Raw genomic sequence first — 18762 nt, 5'->3', positions numbered from 1 at the left:
TCAGTCATTTAAAAAAAAAAAGCGAATCAAGACATCGTAAGAATGTAGCATGAAAATGGATACCGGTATTCATTTTGATATTTGGTAAAAAATTACATTTAACAGTATTAAATGTGCGTCTTGAATATATCCACTAAAAGTGACTGTTAGATGATGGCAATGTTCAAATGTAAAAATAGGGGAAATTAGCTGTTCAAATTACATTTTAAAATATATTACAATAGAAAACAGATATTTTATAATGTACTAATATTTCACAGCACAACTGTTTTACTAATGCAGGTCTATGGTCACCAGCTCACCACCTCAAAGAGCATGCACAGAGAAGTCCAAATTAAACATGATTTAATGACTCGTAAATGTAAGTACACATTGATGGCCTAAGACACGAAACGAGCGGTTTGTGTGAGAAAACGAACCGTATTTATATCGTTTTTACCTCTTGTAAACACAGCCACGTCCAAGTGATCTGAGGGCGCCGGCGCTTCGGTCTTTTCCGGCAAGCGCCGGAAGTGATCTCTCGCGCGCGTACGTCACTCATTGTTTACACAGAACAGAGATTGTAGGTAAGACGGCTAATTAAAATGGTACTAATTTGCGCTTATCCGGGATGTTTAACCCGTCGTAAAAGAAAACAATTCACAGTGAAAGGTAACACTTCCGAAATCTCTGTGTAAACATGAGTGACGTAAACGCGCGAGAGATCACTTCCAGAGCTTGCGCAGACCGAAGCGCCCGCGCCCTCAGATCACTTGGACATGGCTGTGGTTACAAGAGGTAAAAACGATATAAATACTGTTTGTTTTCTCACACAAACCGCTCATTTTGTGTCTTAGGCCATCAATGTGTACATTTACGAGTCATTAAATCATGTTTAATTTGGACTTCTCTGTGCATGCTCTTTGAGGTGGTGACCATAGACCTGCATTATATGACTGACAGACAAGAACGGTTTGACCTAAAAATATCAAAATTGAAACTACTGCGGAAACAAAGACACCTACATCTTGGATGCCCTTGAGGTAAGCTAAAACATACCAAACATGTATTTCAAAGTGAACTATCCCTTTAAACCGAGGCCCTGACTCTCTGTGGTCATTACAAATCCCAGGATGTCCTTCGAAAGAGTAGGGGTGTAACGGTGTCCCGGTGTCCTGGACAAATTTCCCCAGTGGCCTTTGTCCATCATGGCCTCTTAATCATTCCCATATACAGTATGCAGTATATATATACCAATTGGCTTCATCACTGTCCCCTCTCCACCAGTAAGCTGGTGTGTGGTGGGCGTTCTGGCGCAATATGGCTGCCGTCGCATCATCCAGGTGGATGCTGCATTGGTGGTGGTTGAGGAGATTCCCCCTTCTATGAAAAGCGCTTTTGAGTCCCGAGAAATTTTTTTAATGAATTAAAGCCTACCCATCTTGCTCCAGAGAGTCAGTGCTGCATATATTACAGTCAAGGTCTTGTGGTCCACAGGTCCAGCTCTTATTCTTCCACGAGCTCAGCATGTTCTTCTAACACATGATGCACGTGCTGTCTGCTTATACAGCTTTTCATGGTCAAATACTATATACACGTATTCATTTAGCCTGTCCTCATGACTGAATGGCAGTGGAAACACAAACAGCATCTTTTTCTTTGTGTTTGTCATCTTCTTGATATATTACAAATATAATAATCACACATTAAAAACAATTGCTCTCACTTTTACAATTTACAAGCTGTGTGTACATTTTCATTCTATGAGCTTTATGATGAATCAGACTAAATCAGTGTTTGATCAAACTCACTCTTGCTTTATTAACTCATAGCTGCCTTGTAACTTGAGGCTCATAAATTAATTTTGTTCACACTCTTGTCCACATTAATTGGCCCCAAGTATTATGAAAATATTGTCTTGTTCCACAGAAGAGAAAAAGTTATACAGGTTTGGAACGACATGAGGGTGAGCAAATGATGACAGAATTTTCATTTTGGGTGAACTATTCCTTTAAGTATTTAAAATGTATGAATGCATTAGATGTCAAAATATCAAATCAAGGGTCATTTTACTTAAAGAAAGATAACAATCAAACTATCCAAGCAAATCTTTTACAGACAAGTTTTTTTTTAGCTTTCAAATAATTCAATAGATACAGTTTACTGATCGACGATATATGGACACTTTCTACTCAGTTTAACATAGTGATGAATGTGATGAACTCAACCGGTGCTTACTAGAACTGAAAAGATATCTTAATACTGCCACTAAAAATCAATTTGATACTAAGTTTTTGGTCAAAATGTCTCAGGAAAGACGATCTGAGTCTGAGAAAAGATCTAGCATCACTTGGTTTGATATTTTGTTTTCTAATGCAATTGAAATACATAATGTCGAAATCATTTTCAACGCACACTGTATATTGTGAAACATCGATTTATGGACTGATTTACAAATATCTGTCTTACCTTCTCAGTTCCTGCACCCTGAACCTTAAGAGACTGTGATATTTCCCTAGCGGCCTACTCCTACCTACATGTCAAGAAGAGAGATTCAGGCAGGCCATGTGGTTCATGTACAGTCAGTGCATGTCTGTGTCAGTTCTGCATAGTTTGATATGGGATTTTTACAGCCTCACAGCGAGGAGGCCGCTGACCCTCACTTTTCAGTCTCAGAAATGTGTTTTTACTAGCGCTCTCAGGGCGGTCTTGAACTTAATGCGGTCGGGGTCATGGCAGGGGCCGCTTACACCCCGCTGCCTTGAAAGGGCTGAGAGCTGCAGCCTCCCACATCAAAAGATGGCCAATGCATTTGTAAAAGCCCCTGACAGTATGCCCATATAACCTTAAGCACTCTGGCATTTTCACAGATCAAAAATGATCTCTGTGGAGTGGACCATTCGGTGTTGACGTTTGACAGATACTGTTAAGAGTCTGTTTAACTCTTGGTCGTGAGAAGTATATAAGCCGGTACTTTAGATTAGTTGACATCTGCTCATGTGTTTGCTTGTTGTTAGTTCATCTGATGCTCACGGCTTTCATAAACAGATGTAAGCATGAGATTAGAAAACCTATTATTATGCTGATGATGTTCATTTTAAGCTGGTCAATAATCGGTTGTCATTACGTCGTCAGGACTCGTAGTTTGACGCCGCCTGCCACTCAGCGGTTTGCAGATGGCAACATTGTGCAGATATTTCCTGGCACTCAAAACAGTTGACCTTATTTCAACTGTTTTCTTTAAGTGTAAGTGTGTGTTTGGAGAGTTGAGGGCTGGTTGAGTTGAGAACATTCTTTGGCTGGTTCCTCACGCACTGCTCTGAACAATCAGATATTCATGCTTTGACACAGTGATGAACAGGAACTGCATCCCCTGTCTGATTAAAGCCTCCATTCACTGATTTTTGTGTTGTTGTTTTAATTATTTTGTGGTCAGAATTTCTGTGCAATGTTCCAGCTTCCAGTGGAAAACATTTAGCAGAGCAGAAGCAATTATAGCAGAAATGTTCATGGTTTTGAAATTACTAGAATGATTTTTGGCTGTCCAGAAACTTTTGACCATGTCTCATCTAATATGCAGAATGAAATTTTGGTCCTGGATGTTGATTGATCAATACAGTGTTCACGCTGTGATACATAGCAACATACTTAGTATGTAAGTAACTAAATTAATACATTTATATATAAGTTTCTATTTTAAAAATTATAAATATATATTTATATTCCTATATAGCCATCTCTACCTGATCTCTGGGAATTTCTGGGGAAATTTATAATAAATATAAATGTGTATCTATCTATCTATCTATCTATCTATCTATCTATCTATCTATCTATCTATCTATCTATCTATCTATCTATCTATCTATCTATCTATCTATCTATATATTATATATCTATAAATTACAGGAAGGTCTGTCTGTCTGTGTGTCTGTGTGTCTGCCTGTTAATCAAATATCTCTCGAACCGTTAGTCCGATGGATTTCAAACTTGGCGGGTGTATTGCTACGGGTACGAGTAAGTGCAGTGCCAAGTTTGACTTTGTTTTGATAAGAAATGCAAAAGATATCGTTAAATATATCTATCAAAGAAGCACACATTGAAGTTGTGGTTTAAAGATAAACATTCTGACATTAGAGAGCACTTACGTATTGTTGTCCTACTGTTAGTTTAACTGCTTCTATTGTTCTCATTTGTAAGTCGCTTTGGATAAAAGCGTCTGCTAAATGAATAAATGTAAATGTAAATGTAGAGAGGGTTGTGGTTTAAAAATCGTGGTTTAAAAATAAACATTCTGTCAGCTAAACATTCAGTCAGCTACACTGTTTACTTCTGAATATTGTAGTTATTCAGAAGTAGAGTAGTTAGTTGTCAGTAGTTAATATATAGTTCAATTTTCCATATATATTGTATGTCATTATGTCAGTATCAGTATTTGCTTTCAACCATGCACAAATAAAAATGTCACTGAACTTTTGCTGTGTAATTGCACGATTGCTATGTCTGAGGTAAAACATGCCCCCCTCATTACCATACAGAGCAATAAATGTATAAATAAATAAATGTGAAAATAAATAAATGTATAAATAATAAATGTAGACATAAATAAATGTGAAAATAAATAAAAGTGGAAATAAATAATAAATAAATAAATGTTGAAAAAAAATAATTATACATAAATAAGGAAATACAAGTATAAATAGTCACTTTTTTAACATTTATTCGCATATTTATTTGTTTATTTATTCATTTTTAATTTCTGCAGGTTTGGTCCTCCATATTTGAACCACCAACCTTCCGGTTTGTAGACAACCTTCATGAACCAGTGAACCTCTGCCGCCCATATATGAAATAATATAATATATATATACTCAATCAGTTGTGGTGTGTAGTCTGTGACCAAGCGTTTCCGGAAGTTTCCTTTTCCAGATGCTGAAGAGAAAAACATGAACGTAAATGGCTAATAAAATTAATTAATTAATTCCTTGTGTATATATATATATATATATATATATATATATATACAAGGAATTAATTAATTTCTTTTTAATAAAATTAATTAATTAATTCCTTGTGTGTATATATATATATATATATATATATATATATATATATATATATATATATATATGAAATGAAATATTTCATCACAACTGATGAAATATTTTCTGTGTAAACAAGGTTCTCTTTTACTATCTGATTAAACCTTCCCTGCATGCATCTGCTGCCATCTATCTTCTAGATAGAGTTTTATCATGTTCCTGGACTGACTGTTTAGTTTATCATGTGCAAACGTTGTTGGTAAGCACATGTTCTTCACATTCAAGCCACAAAACCTTTTTGTTGTTGTTCAATAAAGTTTCACTCTGTTCTGAATCAAGCCTGCTTGGCCAATTAGATAACAGTACACAATGTGCTGTGTTGTGATTGGTGCTCTGTATGTGAATGCTTCCAACACTTTCTTCCTTTGTTTAGATGGTGATAGAAACTCTTGGGCCAAATCGCCTGGGCACCATGCCACCATTTGGGACAATTGTTGGTGTGCTGTTGCTACAAGGTGTTTTTTGACTTCCTAAATCAGAGAAACTCCACAGAGGAACGCTGTGTTCACTATAGATCACGTGACAGCCTGAAGCCAGATCATTCACCACACGTACACGTAGCTTATCTGTTTAGATGTGATTTATGACGTTCAGACAGAAATATTTTCTAGCATAGAAAGCGTGAGGAATTGTGTCCTAATGTGACACAATACATTCCTTTTTTAACATGTTACTTTCACATTCAATAATTATTTCTAATTTCAGGAAAATTTGTATTTTAATATTCAGTTATCATTCTGTTCTATTTAGTTAAACATTTGAATAACAAACTAAATATTGCAAGTCATTAAACAAAGAATATATTTCCTGATTCCAGTAAACCATTTGTTATACATTAACTTGAATGGACACTCTTCAGAATATTTATATTCTACTGCATGTCCATGAAGGAAGCAGTCTTAGTAATAATCATGTCACTTCTGAATTTTGATATAGACATTCATTAGAACAAATGTTCTTCACCTCTACTCTCTGGACAGTCTGCATAGTTAGTAATGAGTCCCAAGGATGACTTTTTTCACCCATGGGATGTGGATGCTTAACAGCTTGAGCAAAGGGGATTCATCTGAACTAAAAACAGACGCTGCATAATAAGTTGCCTTCTGGGACTGTGAGCCATACATAACCAACTGAATTGAAATCAAACAAAAGAGTTTACGACCATACATATTTTTATATATATATTTATTTATACATATAAACTCACCTAAAGGATTATTAGGAACACCATACTAATACTGTGTTTGACCCCCTTTCGCCTTCAGAACTGCCTTAATTCTACGTGGCATTGATTCAACAAGGTGCTGAAAGCATTCTTTAGAAATGTTGGCCCATATTGATAGGATAGCATCTTGCAGTTGATGGAGATTTGTGGGATGCACATCCAGGGCACGAAGCTCCCGTTCCACCACATCCCAAAGATGCTCTATTGGGTTGAGATCTGGTGACTGTGGGGGCCATTTTAGTACAGTGAACTCATTGTCATGTTCGAGAAACCAATTTGAAATTATTCGAGCTTTGTGACATGGTGCATTATCCTGCTGGAAGTAGCCATCAGAGGATGGGTACATGGTGGCCATAAAGGGATGGACATGGTCAGAAACAATGCTCAGGTAGGCCGTGGCATTTAAACGATGCCCAATTGGCACTAAGGGGCTTAAAGTGTGCCAAGAAAACATCCCCCACACCATTACACCACCACCACCAGCCTGCACAGTGGTAACAAGGCATGATGGATCCATGTTCTCATTCTGTTTACGCCAAATTCTGACTCAACCATCTGAATGTCTCAACAGAAATCAAGACTCATCAGACCAGGCAACATTTTTCCAGTCTTCAACTGTCTTCAATTGTAGCCTCTTTTTCCTATTTGTAGTGGAGATGAGTGGTACCCGGTGGGGTCTTCTGCTGTTGTAGCCCATCCGCCTCAAGGTTGTGCGTGTTGTGGCTTCACAAATGCTTTGCTGCGTACCTCGGTTGTAACGAGTGGTTATTTCAGTCAAAGTTGCTCTTCTATCAGCTTGAATCAGTCGGCCCATTCTCCTCTGACCTCTAGCATCAACAAGGCATTTTCGCCCACACAGGACTGAACCCTAGAAATGGTTGTGTGTGAAAATCCCAGTAACTGAGCAGATTGTGAAACACTCAGACCGGCCCGTCTGGCACCAACAACCATGCCACGCTCAAAATTGCTTAAATCACCTTTCTTTCCCATTCTGACATTCAGTTTGGAGTTCAGGAGATTGTCTTGACCAGGACGACACCCCTAAATGCATTGAAGCAACTGCCATGTGATTGGTTGATTAGATAATTGCATTAATGAGAAATTGAACAGGTGTTCCTAATAATCCTTTAGGTGAGTGTATATATAAATCTTTCTGAAAGTGATTCCGTTCGATACTGTTCCTCTGTGTTATTAGGGGCCAAGCACTGAAAGTGCGTAGGCACCTATAGAAATCGTTGGCGTAATAACACTGCCTGTGTGAATGCAATAGATTAGACCTGCAATACGAATCCAAGCAAATTACAAAGGATGCTATCCAGCAAGCACAGAACGTTCTAAGAATGTTCTTTTTAAGTTTTATTACCATAAAATAACGTCCCCTGAACGTTCTGGGAACCAAATATTATTAGCTGGGTAGGTACTGATAGTACTTTCTGAAAGCACTTAATATAGGCCAGTGTTATCTATAGAAAGATAAAGTGTGATTTAGACTGGAGGCTCATTGGAGGAACAAATGAACTCCAAGAGCCGAGGAAAGCCTTCAAAGGCTGTTAAAGAGAGGAGAGGTGAACAATTAACCACATCTTCTAGAGTTTTTATTTTGTGGGCTCTAACCGTGTCATTTCCTGTTTATCACACACCTGTTTTTGGGCCGACTGTCAGCACATACATCCTGGTAATAAAGTGAGTGAAAGAACCATGTATAATAGCAGTCTGTAAATAGCAGTGTCAGTAAGAGCAGGCATTTGAGGCATTTTATGTTATGAGTTAGGGTCTTTAAATGCTGTACTCGAGTCGCAGGCACTGCCTGTCTTACGTAAAAAAACACAACTATGAAAAATGGCATGGCTCTTACATAATCCCTCAGACAAAACAGCGCTGAAAGGTTTTAGCGTGCTGTTGATTTGCTAGATGCTTTTTATATATAAATAACTTCAAAATGTGGTTGTATCATTAAAAGTATCAAGGTAATTGTTTCAAGACCCTCAATGGAGAGACATGTTATCAAGCAGACTTGTCTTCCAAGTTGAAATGGTTTATTAATTTTTGCACCTTTTTTGTACCAAAAGTAAAACAAAAAAATCATTTACAACATTTTCAATGAATGAGATGAGACATTACTTGGTGTTAAGTGGCATTATCATCATTGGCTTCTTTAGCATAAAGCAGACATAGATAAGAATCTAGTTAAAAACAAGCCTGTGGCACAGATTCATTCATAACTGAATGCATGCTTGTCAGTATTATATATTAGACACTTAGATAAGTTGTATAAAAATGCTATAAAAAGACAAAAGATACAATTCCACTGAAGCATTGTGGCTCCATTTAAGATGAGCTTTAGCTAAGTATTCTGTGGTCTAAGACTTTCCAACTATACATAGATTGTATCTTCAATAAGCAAAGCCATCATCAATAATCATCGTCAAATCACTCAAAAGCACTGCGTCCTGACTGCAGCAAGTCGTGAACCTTTGCCACAGTTCATATTTTAACAAACTAATAAACCTGTTCTCATGACATTAACCTTACCGTCTCCATATTACTCCAGGTACTGGCTTTGATAGTGAAAAAAAAAAAAAAAAAGACATTTATTTACATCGTAATTATGCAATATGCAAAGGCTTTATGTTGCTTTGGGCAACCCTATATGAGCATCTATCAGAGTAATTTCCTCAGCACCTAAACAAACAGATGAACATCAGTCAAATACAATCACATCACATAATGTGTCAGATTGAGGACGGGATCCTGACACCCTTCAATTCTTAGCTAATGCCTCTATAAACGGGCTCCACTCATTCTTCTCTGGGTCATACACCTCCATAGTGTTGAGAAACTCATTGCCATCAAAGCCCCCGACAGCACAGAGCACACCGTTCAACACAGCCAGCCCTGCATTGCTTCGTGCTGACATCATGCTGCCTAACATTCTCCACTCGTTATTGGCTGGGTCATAGACCTCCACACAGCGCAGAGCGTGAGAGCCGTCAAATCCTCCAACCACAAAGAGCTTCCCTGGAAGCAGTTGGAAATAACTTGATTAAGAAATGAAGAAAAGTCCTGAATTGAACAAGCTTAAGTCATTTTCCTACCAGTGAGACTTTATAACCATGCTGGACTAGATGGAAATCTATACACCTCCTATTTTGTCTCCATTTACCTTCATACACAGCCACACCAGCTCCACGACGGGCCACGTTCATGGGGGCCACCAGGGTCCACGTGTTGTTGTCTGGGTTGTAGCGCTCTACTGAGTTTAAGCAGTTCCAGGACTCAGCGCCACCAATCACATACACAAATCCATTTAGCTCGCACACTGCTGCCTGGTGCCTCCCTAAACACAGAAGAGAGACGATGCACAGTGAGTAAACCACACATTTAGGTTTGTACAATACAAATCAAAGTCATTTCAGAACATAAAAGTGAATTGACATACTTATGTTGAGGGGTGCACAGCTGGTCCACATTTTTGTCACTGGGTCAAAAGAGTCACAATTCTTCAAGCCCTTTCGGCCACAGGGATCAGATCCACCCACCACAAAAAGCTTGTTTTGCAAGGAACACACACCTGAGAAGAAACAAGAAAAGCAATTATTATTTACCCCTTAATCAGAACACCTCCTGTTTGATATGTCCCTACTAGTACTGATGATATTGTAGTTTAAAATGACGTTTTTTTTTCAGTCTTAAGATAAACAATCTATTTAAATTACGTTTCCCCTGTTTTTAATAATGAACAGCGCATAATATTAAATGTTATTTATTACTATATTACAATAATATAACATACTGTAACATAATAAAGTACAGTAATATTTATGTGGAGACAAAATGATAAAGCAAACAAATCAGTTTTGATGATTGACGGAAAATGACATTTTGAACTTGTCAAAGAAATGAATCAAACTTGCTACTGACCCTACATTTTTTAATGATAATGTATCAAGTTTTTTTTTCCCCCATTAAATTGATCTAATGTGACACTAAAACATCATAATGTTACAAAAGATTTATATGTCAAATAAATGCCGTTCGTGTGAACATCGAAGAATCCTGAAAAAAAGTGTATATCAGTTTCAACAAAAATATTAAGCAGCACAACTGATTTCAACACTGTCACTGATAATAAGAAAAGTTTCTTGAGCACCAAATCTGCATGTTAGAATGATTACTAGAGTAATGATGCTTAATTTTTTTTACTGTATTTAACATTTGTGAGCATTACAGACTTCTTTCAAATACATTTAAGACTTTTGAACTGTAGTGTAACCAAATTTTCCAACTCTTACATAATTTGATACAGAATTTTCAGTCAGACAAAGCAGTACAATGACATGGTCTTAGGACGAAAAAAAAGCTCATCCAATACAAATATTCACTGTATTGTCCAGCAGTAAGTGATGCATACCTGCATTGCAACGGTTGGTGCGGAGCTCAGGAACTTGAATCCACTCGTCAGCCTTGGGGTTGTACATCTCTCCACAGCTCAACTCATCGGAGTGACCGTTGGAGCCACCCATCACATACAGCTCACCCTGAGAGAATAACCATTCATTCAGCTCTAATGGCAGCTCCAGCAATGCTACTTTAGGATTGGAAACCATGCACTGTCTTTACCATTAGCACAGCCATCTGGAAGCGAGCCCGTGGAGTGCGCATGGGAGCAATGAAAGTCCAGCAGTCCTTCTTTGGGTCATAACACTCCACCGTCCTCAAACACTCTTCTCGGTTGTAGCCACCTGGACAGATAATATGTACATCACATCTTCACAAACCTGTGACCTACTTCTGTTTCCATCTATGATAATTTGTTGTGTCATGCTGCTATGTGGCTCTTTTGTTTTTGTATTTGTTCTCCTCCAGCTCCACCACTATCCACTATCAACACTTGTTTGCATGAATTACATTATATAGCTCACATGACATCTGTGCATGTTCTGCTCTGACAATAAAGAGGAAAAAAAAAAAGAGAGATTTAAATATGTAAAATTATAAATGCTTAAAAGCATCTTGAAGGGAGCTGAGAAATAATACACTCTCACTGGAAGCTAAATGTAACTTAATTGAGTTAAGTCTAAAAATGCAATAAGTTGTATCGTTTCCTTTAAAGACCCCCTCTCACAGGAAAAACCTTTTAAATATATAATTTTGGTGATCAAACGAGTTTTGGGGATAAAATTATTGACTACAGGGTGACTTTAAGGATTACATACCTGCAGCAATGAGCTTGCGGTCCAGTTCAGCAGTTCCCAGGCCTGAACGAGCGTAATGCATGGGCTTTAAAAGCTTCTCCTGCAGATCTTCTGGTTGAGCCTCGAAGCTTGGGCTCTTCAGCACACACGGTGTAGCAGACGGGGAAGTATGAGGACTAGTGCGGCCATGCAGGGAGATCACACACAGTACGCCTCTCAGAACAGCCAGACACAGGTATGCATTGTCTGCAAAAGACATCTAAGTTAATTTAAACACTAAAAACTGGGTTCTCACAAAAATCTAGGATTTTTCTAGTAGATATAGATTTCAAAAATAATAATTTAAAAATAAATAAATTCACAAACTGGACATTTTTCGAGCAGAGTAAAAATAAAAATTCCACTATAGAAATGTATCACTTTAAGCATGGAAATCATGCTTAACTTAATTTCCTGATCTAGGAAACATAACCATAGGGACCCTGCATAAACAGCTATGGAATTTTCTAGCATGAAAGTTTAAGAAAAGAGATAGGTGAAGCACTATAGACTTACTGGTGGTCTTCTCTGATGCAATGTACTTCCAATCGTGCTTGTTGAACTGGCTGATGGAGGGAGAGAGGCTGCCAGAGGCGCCTGAGCTCATCTCGTCTCTCTCTCGAGGAGGCTTCTTCTGCAAAACCAAACCAGGCAGCTCTAAACCTGCCCAAACTTCACCCCTACCTCTACTGCATGCATACAGACTTGGGGCCAAAGCTTAAACCCATTCCATCCAGTGCCAATAGCACCATTTAAGGGGTCTTCCACAGTGCAAACACAGCTAAGACGAATGGTGGTTTACTGGTCTGCCTTTTAGTGCAAACCACCTGACACATGATCAAATGGCAGCCATGCTATTTTACAGCAGAGAAGGTAGCGCACTGGAAGGGGAGGACTGAAAACCAGTCATGTACCTGCACAAACTGGATGTGGTCATCCTCAGAGCTGCAGACCTCTGCATGCCCCTCAAGCAGGCTCCCATCATGTAATTTGTGATCTGCTGAGTAGTACAGCGTTTGCACCTGCAACAACAAAACACCAACAAGACCCATGTGGGTGTTTCCATAACAAGAACAAAGCAATGTTCTGCCTTGTTCCTTGAAGCAGTAGAGTCAGCTGCTATGAGGGAGGCCCTTGATAACCGTGTGCTGCCTGGACCTTGAGGGAGCAATGACCTTTCGCATGTCACTGTGATTGTGGAAATTGCTGGAAGGAGAGATCGTTCCTACAATAAGTTACTTCACTTTGGGTCAAAGAGCTATCTAAACAAATGATCGCTGCACAGTGGGATTGGAAAAAAAGCTGCAACGCTCTCAGGAACACTGCACAGATGGGAGCACATGGCTTTTGGTAGGTTGACTTAGTACCACTGATGGTTGGGATCTTGCATTCTTCTTCAGGGCTGGACAAATCTGCTGTTGGTGTGTATACTAAACCTACAGGAGATATGGGGAGATCAATGGGGAGGACCAGCAATTAGAATCAAATTAATAATAGTTCAAAAAGCCCTGTTGGGGAGAAAATGTTAAGTCACAAAGTCAATACAGTCAAGGGAACGAAAGCGAAGGGGGAAGATCAGACTGATCTAGTTTGTTCGGCTCACCTGGAAAACCGTTCAGTTTTTCAGTATTTTGAGGAGCACGTACTGCAAAATTTAAAAGGTTAAGGGCAAAACTTTGGGGACAGGGGAAGGGGGGAACCCGAGTCAACCTTTGAACAGAAATTCAGGAGACATGAGCAAAGCGAAAGGAAAGGGTACCTATAAAGCCATAATACTGACCTCTTCCATTAATTTCTCCAGGGGATATCCATTTTTCCACAGGCTGCGCTGCACCCAGCTTATCACCTTTGAGTACAGTTTGCCATTACCAGGCAAGTTCAGGTTCTCCTCTAGCATCACCTCCAGCTATATAGACACAGTTATGAATGGAATTATACAAAAAAAAAAGGTAAATGCAAAAAACATTTAGTAGTAACCGGTTTTAGATAGACATACTTTCAGTCGAGGAAGTTTAAGGAAATCATCCTGTTCTGAGATCTCCTGAAGATGATCCTGGATATAGCCATCAATCTTGCCCAGAAGCCGCCCATCAGCCATGCTACTAGCAAAATTGCGGTATGAAATGGCACTTTGGGAGTCCATTTTTGATAGCAGGTAGTCTCCACAGATCTGCAAAATAGGATTCAGGATATCAGCGAACAGTAATGTAGTCTATACATTAGAAAATTCTGACCATGTAAATGCCTGTACATACCTGTCTGACCCTCTCCAATTTGAGCTTCTTTGCTGCAGAATACACATCTCTGACCAGATCTTTATCTGCCTTCAGTCTGTCAACAGGGGAAGACGGGGATATATGATACCTGTATGTCTTTGACATTATAAATGTGTAATAAAAAGTTTAAATGCCAAGTGAATATATGTACTGGGCTGTGTAGGCATAGTTCAGCAAGATCTCCACAGCATCAGGGTTGAGGTCATCAAATTTAACCAGTGAAATCCCACCCTGTGGCTCAGAGTCAGCATTGAAGATTTCAAAGAGGCAAGGACTGCAGCAGGCCAGCACAGCCTTATGGGCCATAAGCTCATGTCCACAGACCTGTAGAACCACCACCATTATAAAGAATGTTATGAGTGGGTACAGAGAGCCTTATACAAAAGTTTGGGGTCAGTACGATACTTTTGGAAAGAAATGAATATTTATTCAATGAGGATGCTTTAAATTAGAGCTGCATAATTAATTGTTGTGATCTTGATTAAAACTAGGTCTATTAAACCTTTAACAAACATTCAAATCTGCGTTAGCGCTGCCGCTGAGACAGAGAGAGCCGCTGTCATGGTATGAAACAGTTTCACATAGTCTTTTCAACCACACACACAGTATCATTATTTCTCTGTTACAAAAGTTCAAATTATCACAGAAGTACTGGGATAAAAGTGTATAGTTTGGATATAAAAACAGATCTACGGTAGCGGTAAATTTTTTTTGGATCAATTAGATCGTTACACCAGTAGGTGGTGACATGTGACTTGAATGAACATTTCAATGACAAATTAATTTAAGAGATTTGTTCAAAAATGCTGATGCATCCAGAATTGAAACAAGTGAAGTATTTATAAGCGAGTCATTGAATCATTCATTCAAATCATCCAAACTTTAATTCATCAAAATCAAATATATTTTTTAAATAGAATGCAGCAATTAACATTTTGCCAATGTTATTTTGTTGTCTATATAAATCTCTCTATAGATTTTAAGCAAAATAAATAAATAAATAAAGTTCTCCAGAATCATGCAATTCTACATTAAATTGATCAAAAGTGACAGCAAAGACATTTAAAATGTTACAAAAGATACATACCGGTAGGTCAAATACATACTGTTCTTTAGAACTTTATATTCATTCAAAGAATCCTGACAATGTACTATCACGGTTTTGACAAAAATATTATGTTGCACAACTTTTAAACATTGAGAAATGTTTCTTGAGCAGCAAATCAGCATATTAGAATGATTTCTGAAGGATCATGTGACACTGAAGATTGGAGTAATGATGCTGAAAATTCAGTTTTGCCATCACAGTAATAAATTACATTTTAAAATATATTAAAATTGTATATATATATGTATATATATATATATATATATATATATATATATACACACAGCTATATATATATATAACTGTTTTTACTGTAGTTTTGATCAAATAAATGCAGCCTTGTTCAAAAACAAAGTCTTACTGATCCCAAACTTTTGAACTGTAGTGTACAGTATGTATTCATGTGTACAGTTTCACAAGGCATGTTTATTTTTTCTGAAACAAAGAGGGTCTTACCAACAGTCTGACATCACAAAACTGGCCACTTTTACGCAAAGCATTCATCTTGACCACAGTAGAATCAAGGAAACTCTCATCTTCAAATATTAAATATCCGTTGGGAGTCATTTTGATGAATCTATCAAAGTCAAGGTGGATGGAGGCAAACAGCAAAATGAGAACTGCTCTTTTAGCATTTACAAATATGTGAGGAGGAGGCCCACATGAAATCTGTGCTGTTTTGTACCACATTTTCTGCAATGACTATGTGGGGATATCTGCGTAATGGTCTGGATTTAAACAAGATATGCATTAAACTGAGCTTGGAGTACTACGCTTGTATTGGAAGCTGAGGGCATCATCAAAAGTAGCTAAATACTTAAAGGTTCTCTAAGCGATCCTGGGTGACGTCACTTCTTGTTGACGTTCGAACTATTGTCAAACAAAACGGAGGCTAGCTAGACCCTTCCTCCTCCTCATCCGCACACTAACCCCCCAAACCACACCCCCAAACCTTTCTTGTCGGTCATTGGCTGGAATAGTTTATTATGTTTCAGGGAGCGGGTCGCTGCAGTTTGCTTTTGTTGCTGTTTGTGGAGCCTGGGCTGTCTACAGAGATCGCGTTTCTTTACAGTGTGTTCAGGGGACAGGCAGCCAGCGGTTAGTGAGGAGATGTTTGCTGTATGTGACAAAAAAATTTTTGCCCTAAAAAACGCGTGACATCGCTTAGAGCACCTTTAATATATGAATATGTAAGGAGAGGGGGATGACGTGAAGAAGGGTGCTTTCACACTTGGTTCAATTGCCTGGTCCAAACAAGAATTCAATTGCTTCCCCTCCCCCACTGGATTGTGTTCACATTATAGTATTTGGGTCCGACTCGAAACCATGGTGCATTTGCATCAAAGCAGCAGCTGCTTTGCAACGACACCGGAGAAGGTGCCAAATGCAGTCATGAGTCATCAATAGTGGTTCATTTAGTACGATTGCGTTCATATCAGCAGCGAACCGTACCAGAGTTCACATGAACCGTACCCCAGATCACCTATGCGGACTCGAGCATGGTTTGCAGAAAACAGCGTTCACATCATCCAAATGAACTGAACTCTGACGTCAATTGAACCTGGGTACGCACTGCGCACCAAAAGTGCGAGTGTGAAAGCACCCTGAAATTCTGCAGATGTCCTAAACAGAAAGCTGTGAAAGTGTGTGGAACAGATTCCATGTAGGTCTGGTGAAAAGACACACCTACCAAACAGATGTAACAGGAGAACAGTCTTGCTCTAAGGCACTTTAGTAGACCTTTCAACAGAGAAGAAACAGTGGCTGCACCAATCTTGTCTGATGTCACTCAGCGGGTTAAAGAATACAAGTTCTACAACCTTGATTATGCATGATGACCTAAAGAAGTGAAAGAGAAACACACTGAATTCAACCATGACAACTCAACAACAGCTAATAAGAGGAAATGATTCTTGAGCACCAAATGAAATGAGCATATTAGAATGATTTCTGAGGATCATGTGACACAAAACTGGAGTAATGATGCTGAAAATACAGCTTTGCCATCACAGGAACAATTTAAAATAGGAAACTTATTTTAAAATGTAATATTACAATATTAGTGTTTTAACTGTATTTTTGTTTAAATAAACGCAGCCTTGGTGAGCATAAGATACTTTTTTCAAAGACATTACCGACCTTTATGTTCAGTTATAGTCAGGGGTTTACACACCTTTTCACCAATGAATTCCACTGAGGTTTCCAGTAGTTTCAGATTTCTGGCATATTTAAACTTCAACTATAAATATTTTACAGATAAAGAAAACTTTGTATTGCTTATAGAAAACCCCCTGTCTTTTCCAGGCCTGGAAAATCCCAACTAAATCACCCTGATATTTGTAGGTTTTCCAAGGCTGTGGGAACCCTAAAAGGGTTTAACAAAATTGTAACCACCAACTTGGACCAACCACCAACTATTTTTTAGTTTACATGCATCAATATTCTCGGGTCATATTATTTGACTCTAAACGACAGCAAATGTATTTAGAAAACAAAACTGATATTTAAGACCTAATACTTTCTAAACCCAATACATTAAATTTAATGTTCATAAACAAAAAAGATCCAGAAAAACTGACAATGCGCTCAGTGGGTTTTTTTTCATATTTCCGGGTTTAATGTTTGTTCAAGGCGCAAGAGACACGCGACCCGGAGCGCGAGGAGGAACTGAGCTTTCTAGATTAAACCAGTACCGCCGAAACAAACACACGTGACCTCTTCATAACCTTATATTCAAAACAGGTACAATATAAATAAACATCATATTACAGGTCTGGAGCAAGGTGGCGAGTCGTGTGACAAAGACAAGATACTTTAAACGTATTGAGTTATGGCATTACGATTTAGGCAGAACGAAACCCTCAGACACCATTCAATTTCATTAACTTACATCATTTTGCAATTCAACGGAAGTGAATGGTGACTGAGGATGTCGGTCAATAACAACAGTCTGCCTAACATCTGTCATTTTCATCTTTAAGCGAAATACATCTTTAACTGTGTTAGAAATCGGACATAACATGGTGTTAAACTGGTCATGGACCATGGTTAAACGGTCAGTTAAAGTGCTATGATTCTGATCTGTGAGGTCCAGTCAGTAAAAGACCATGCAGAAGCCGAGTCTTTTGTAACGTTACAATGAACCATTCACAAAACTACCGTTTTTCATAAGTAAAAGTGAATATTTTATTGATATTTCTCACCGAAATTCAAGCTGTCGGGCAAACGTTCAGGTAACGTTTGTTGCTACCGTATGTTGCTATCATATTATAATGGTAGCAACATACTAAAAGTGGCTTTTCCTCAAACAACACAAACAGGATTTTTCTAGTCAGTTCACAAGCTCGACTAACTTTTAACACCACTTTAACCTTCCCATAACCAACAAAAACGCTTTAATTTTAAAACACAACATGAGAAAAACGTCTTACCGATTTCCTTTGTTTGTTTAGGATCGTGAACATCATCTCTACTTAGAAAAAAAGAGTGATTATCTTTCCAAAGACCCGCCGTTGACGAGATGTACCGAAGAGCGCGCGCTTAACTATGCTGCGTCACTGATGACGAGGGCACAGTAGCACGATGGGACTGGGAGGGACAAATAATGGCGCTCATCTCTAACGTGCTTATTATTATAATATCATAATTTAATCAGGTAATGTTGCTGAAAAGATTAATTGTATTGTATCTGCATCTATATGACGAGAAACGCGTTGCTCCGAACCCTTATGTGAATATGCAGTGAGCATGATTGGCTGTATGTCACCAACCATTATTCACTTTAATCACAGTAGCCCAGCTCTTACCCCCCACCAGGAACACAGTCAAATTCATTCAA

General features: G+C 38.4%; 1 protein-coding gene across 1 annotated transcript; it reads right to left on the bottom strand.

The window, feature by feature from the left end:
- Positions 1-8877: 8877 nt before the first annotated feature.
- On the bottom strand, positions 8878-18501 carry ivns1abpb (influenza virus NS1A binding protein b). The gene is made up of 15 exons (XM_056244677.1): positions 18356-18501; positions 16615-16763; positions 15381-15501; positions 13968-14140; positions 13796-13871; positions 13537-13710; positions 13321-13446; positions 12455-12562; positions 12057-12174; positions 11523-11747; positions 10927-11048; positions 10718-10844; positions 9746-9877; positions 9470-9643; positions 8878-9324 (listed from the first exon to the last, which is right to left on the bottom strand). The coding sequence occupies exons 3-15, from the start codon at positions 15489-15491 to the stop codon at positions 9068-9070; spliced, it is 1923 nt and encodes a 640-aa protein (XP_056100652.1). The 5' UTR covers positions 15492-15501; positions 16615-16763; positions 18356-18501; the 3' UTR covers positions 8878-9067.
- Positions 18502-18762: the final 261 nt, after the last annotated feature.

Source organism: Rhinichthys klamathensis, unplaced genomic scaffold, assembly GCF_029890125.1.
Source record: "Rhinichthys klamathensis goyatoka isolate OS25496 unplaced genomic scaffold, OSU_Roscu_1.1 h1tg001043l_1, whole genome shotgun sequence".
In the NCBI taxonomy this organism is placed as follows: domain Eukaryota; kingdom Metazoa; phylum Chordata; class Actinopteri; order Cypriniformes; family Leuciscidae; genus Rhinichthys; species Rhinichthys klamathensis.
The sequence above is the reverse complement of the archived record's forward strand: the minus strand, read 5'-3'. Positions and strand labels throughout refer to the sequence as shown.

What these genes read in the sequence shown, in the direction of transcription:
- ivns1abpb (XM_056244677.1), bottom strand. Translation starts at nt 15,491, where the DNA reads ATGACTCCCAACGGATATTTAATATTTGAAGATGAGAGTTTCCTTGAT. An exon ending in AACTATGCCTACACAGCCCA is followed by an intron (nt 13,872 to 13,967) that starts GTACATATATTC and finishes CCCTGTTGACAG; the next exon opens with ACTGAAGGCAGATAAAGATC. An exon ending in TTAAACTTCCTCGACTGAAA is followed by an intron (nt 13,447 to 13,536) that starts GTATGTCTATCT and finishes GTGTCTATATAG; the next exon opens with CTGGAGGTGATGCTAGAGGA.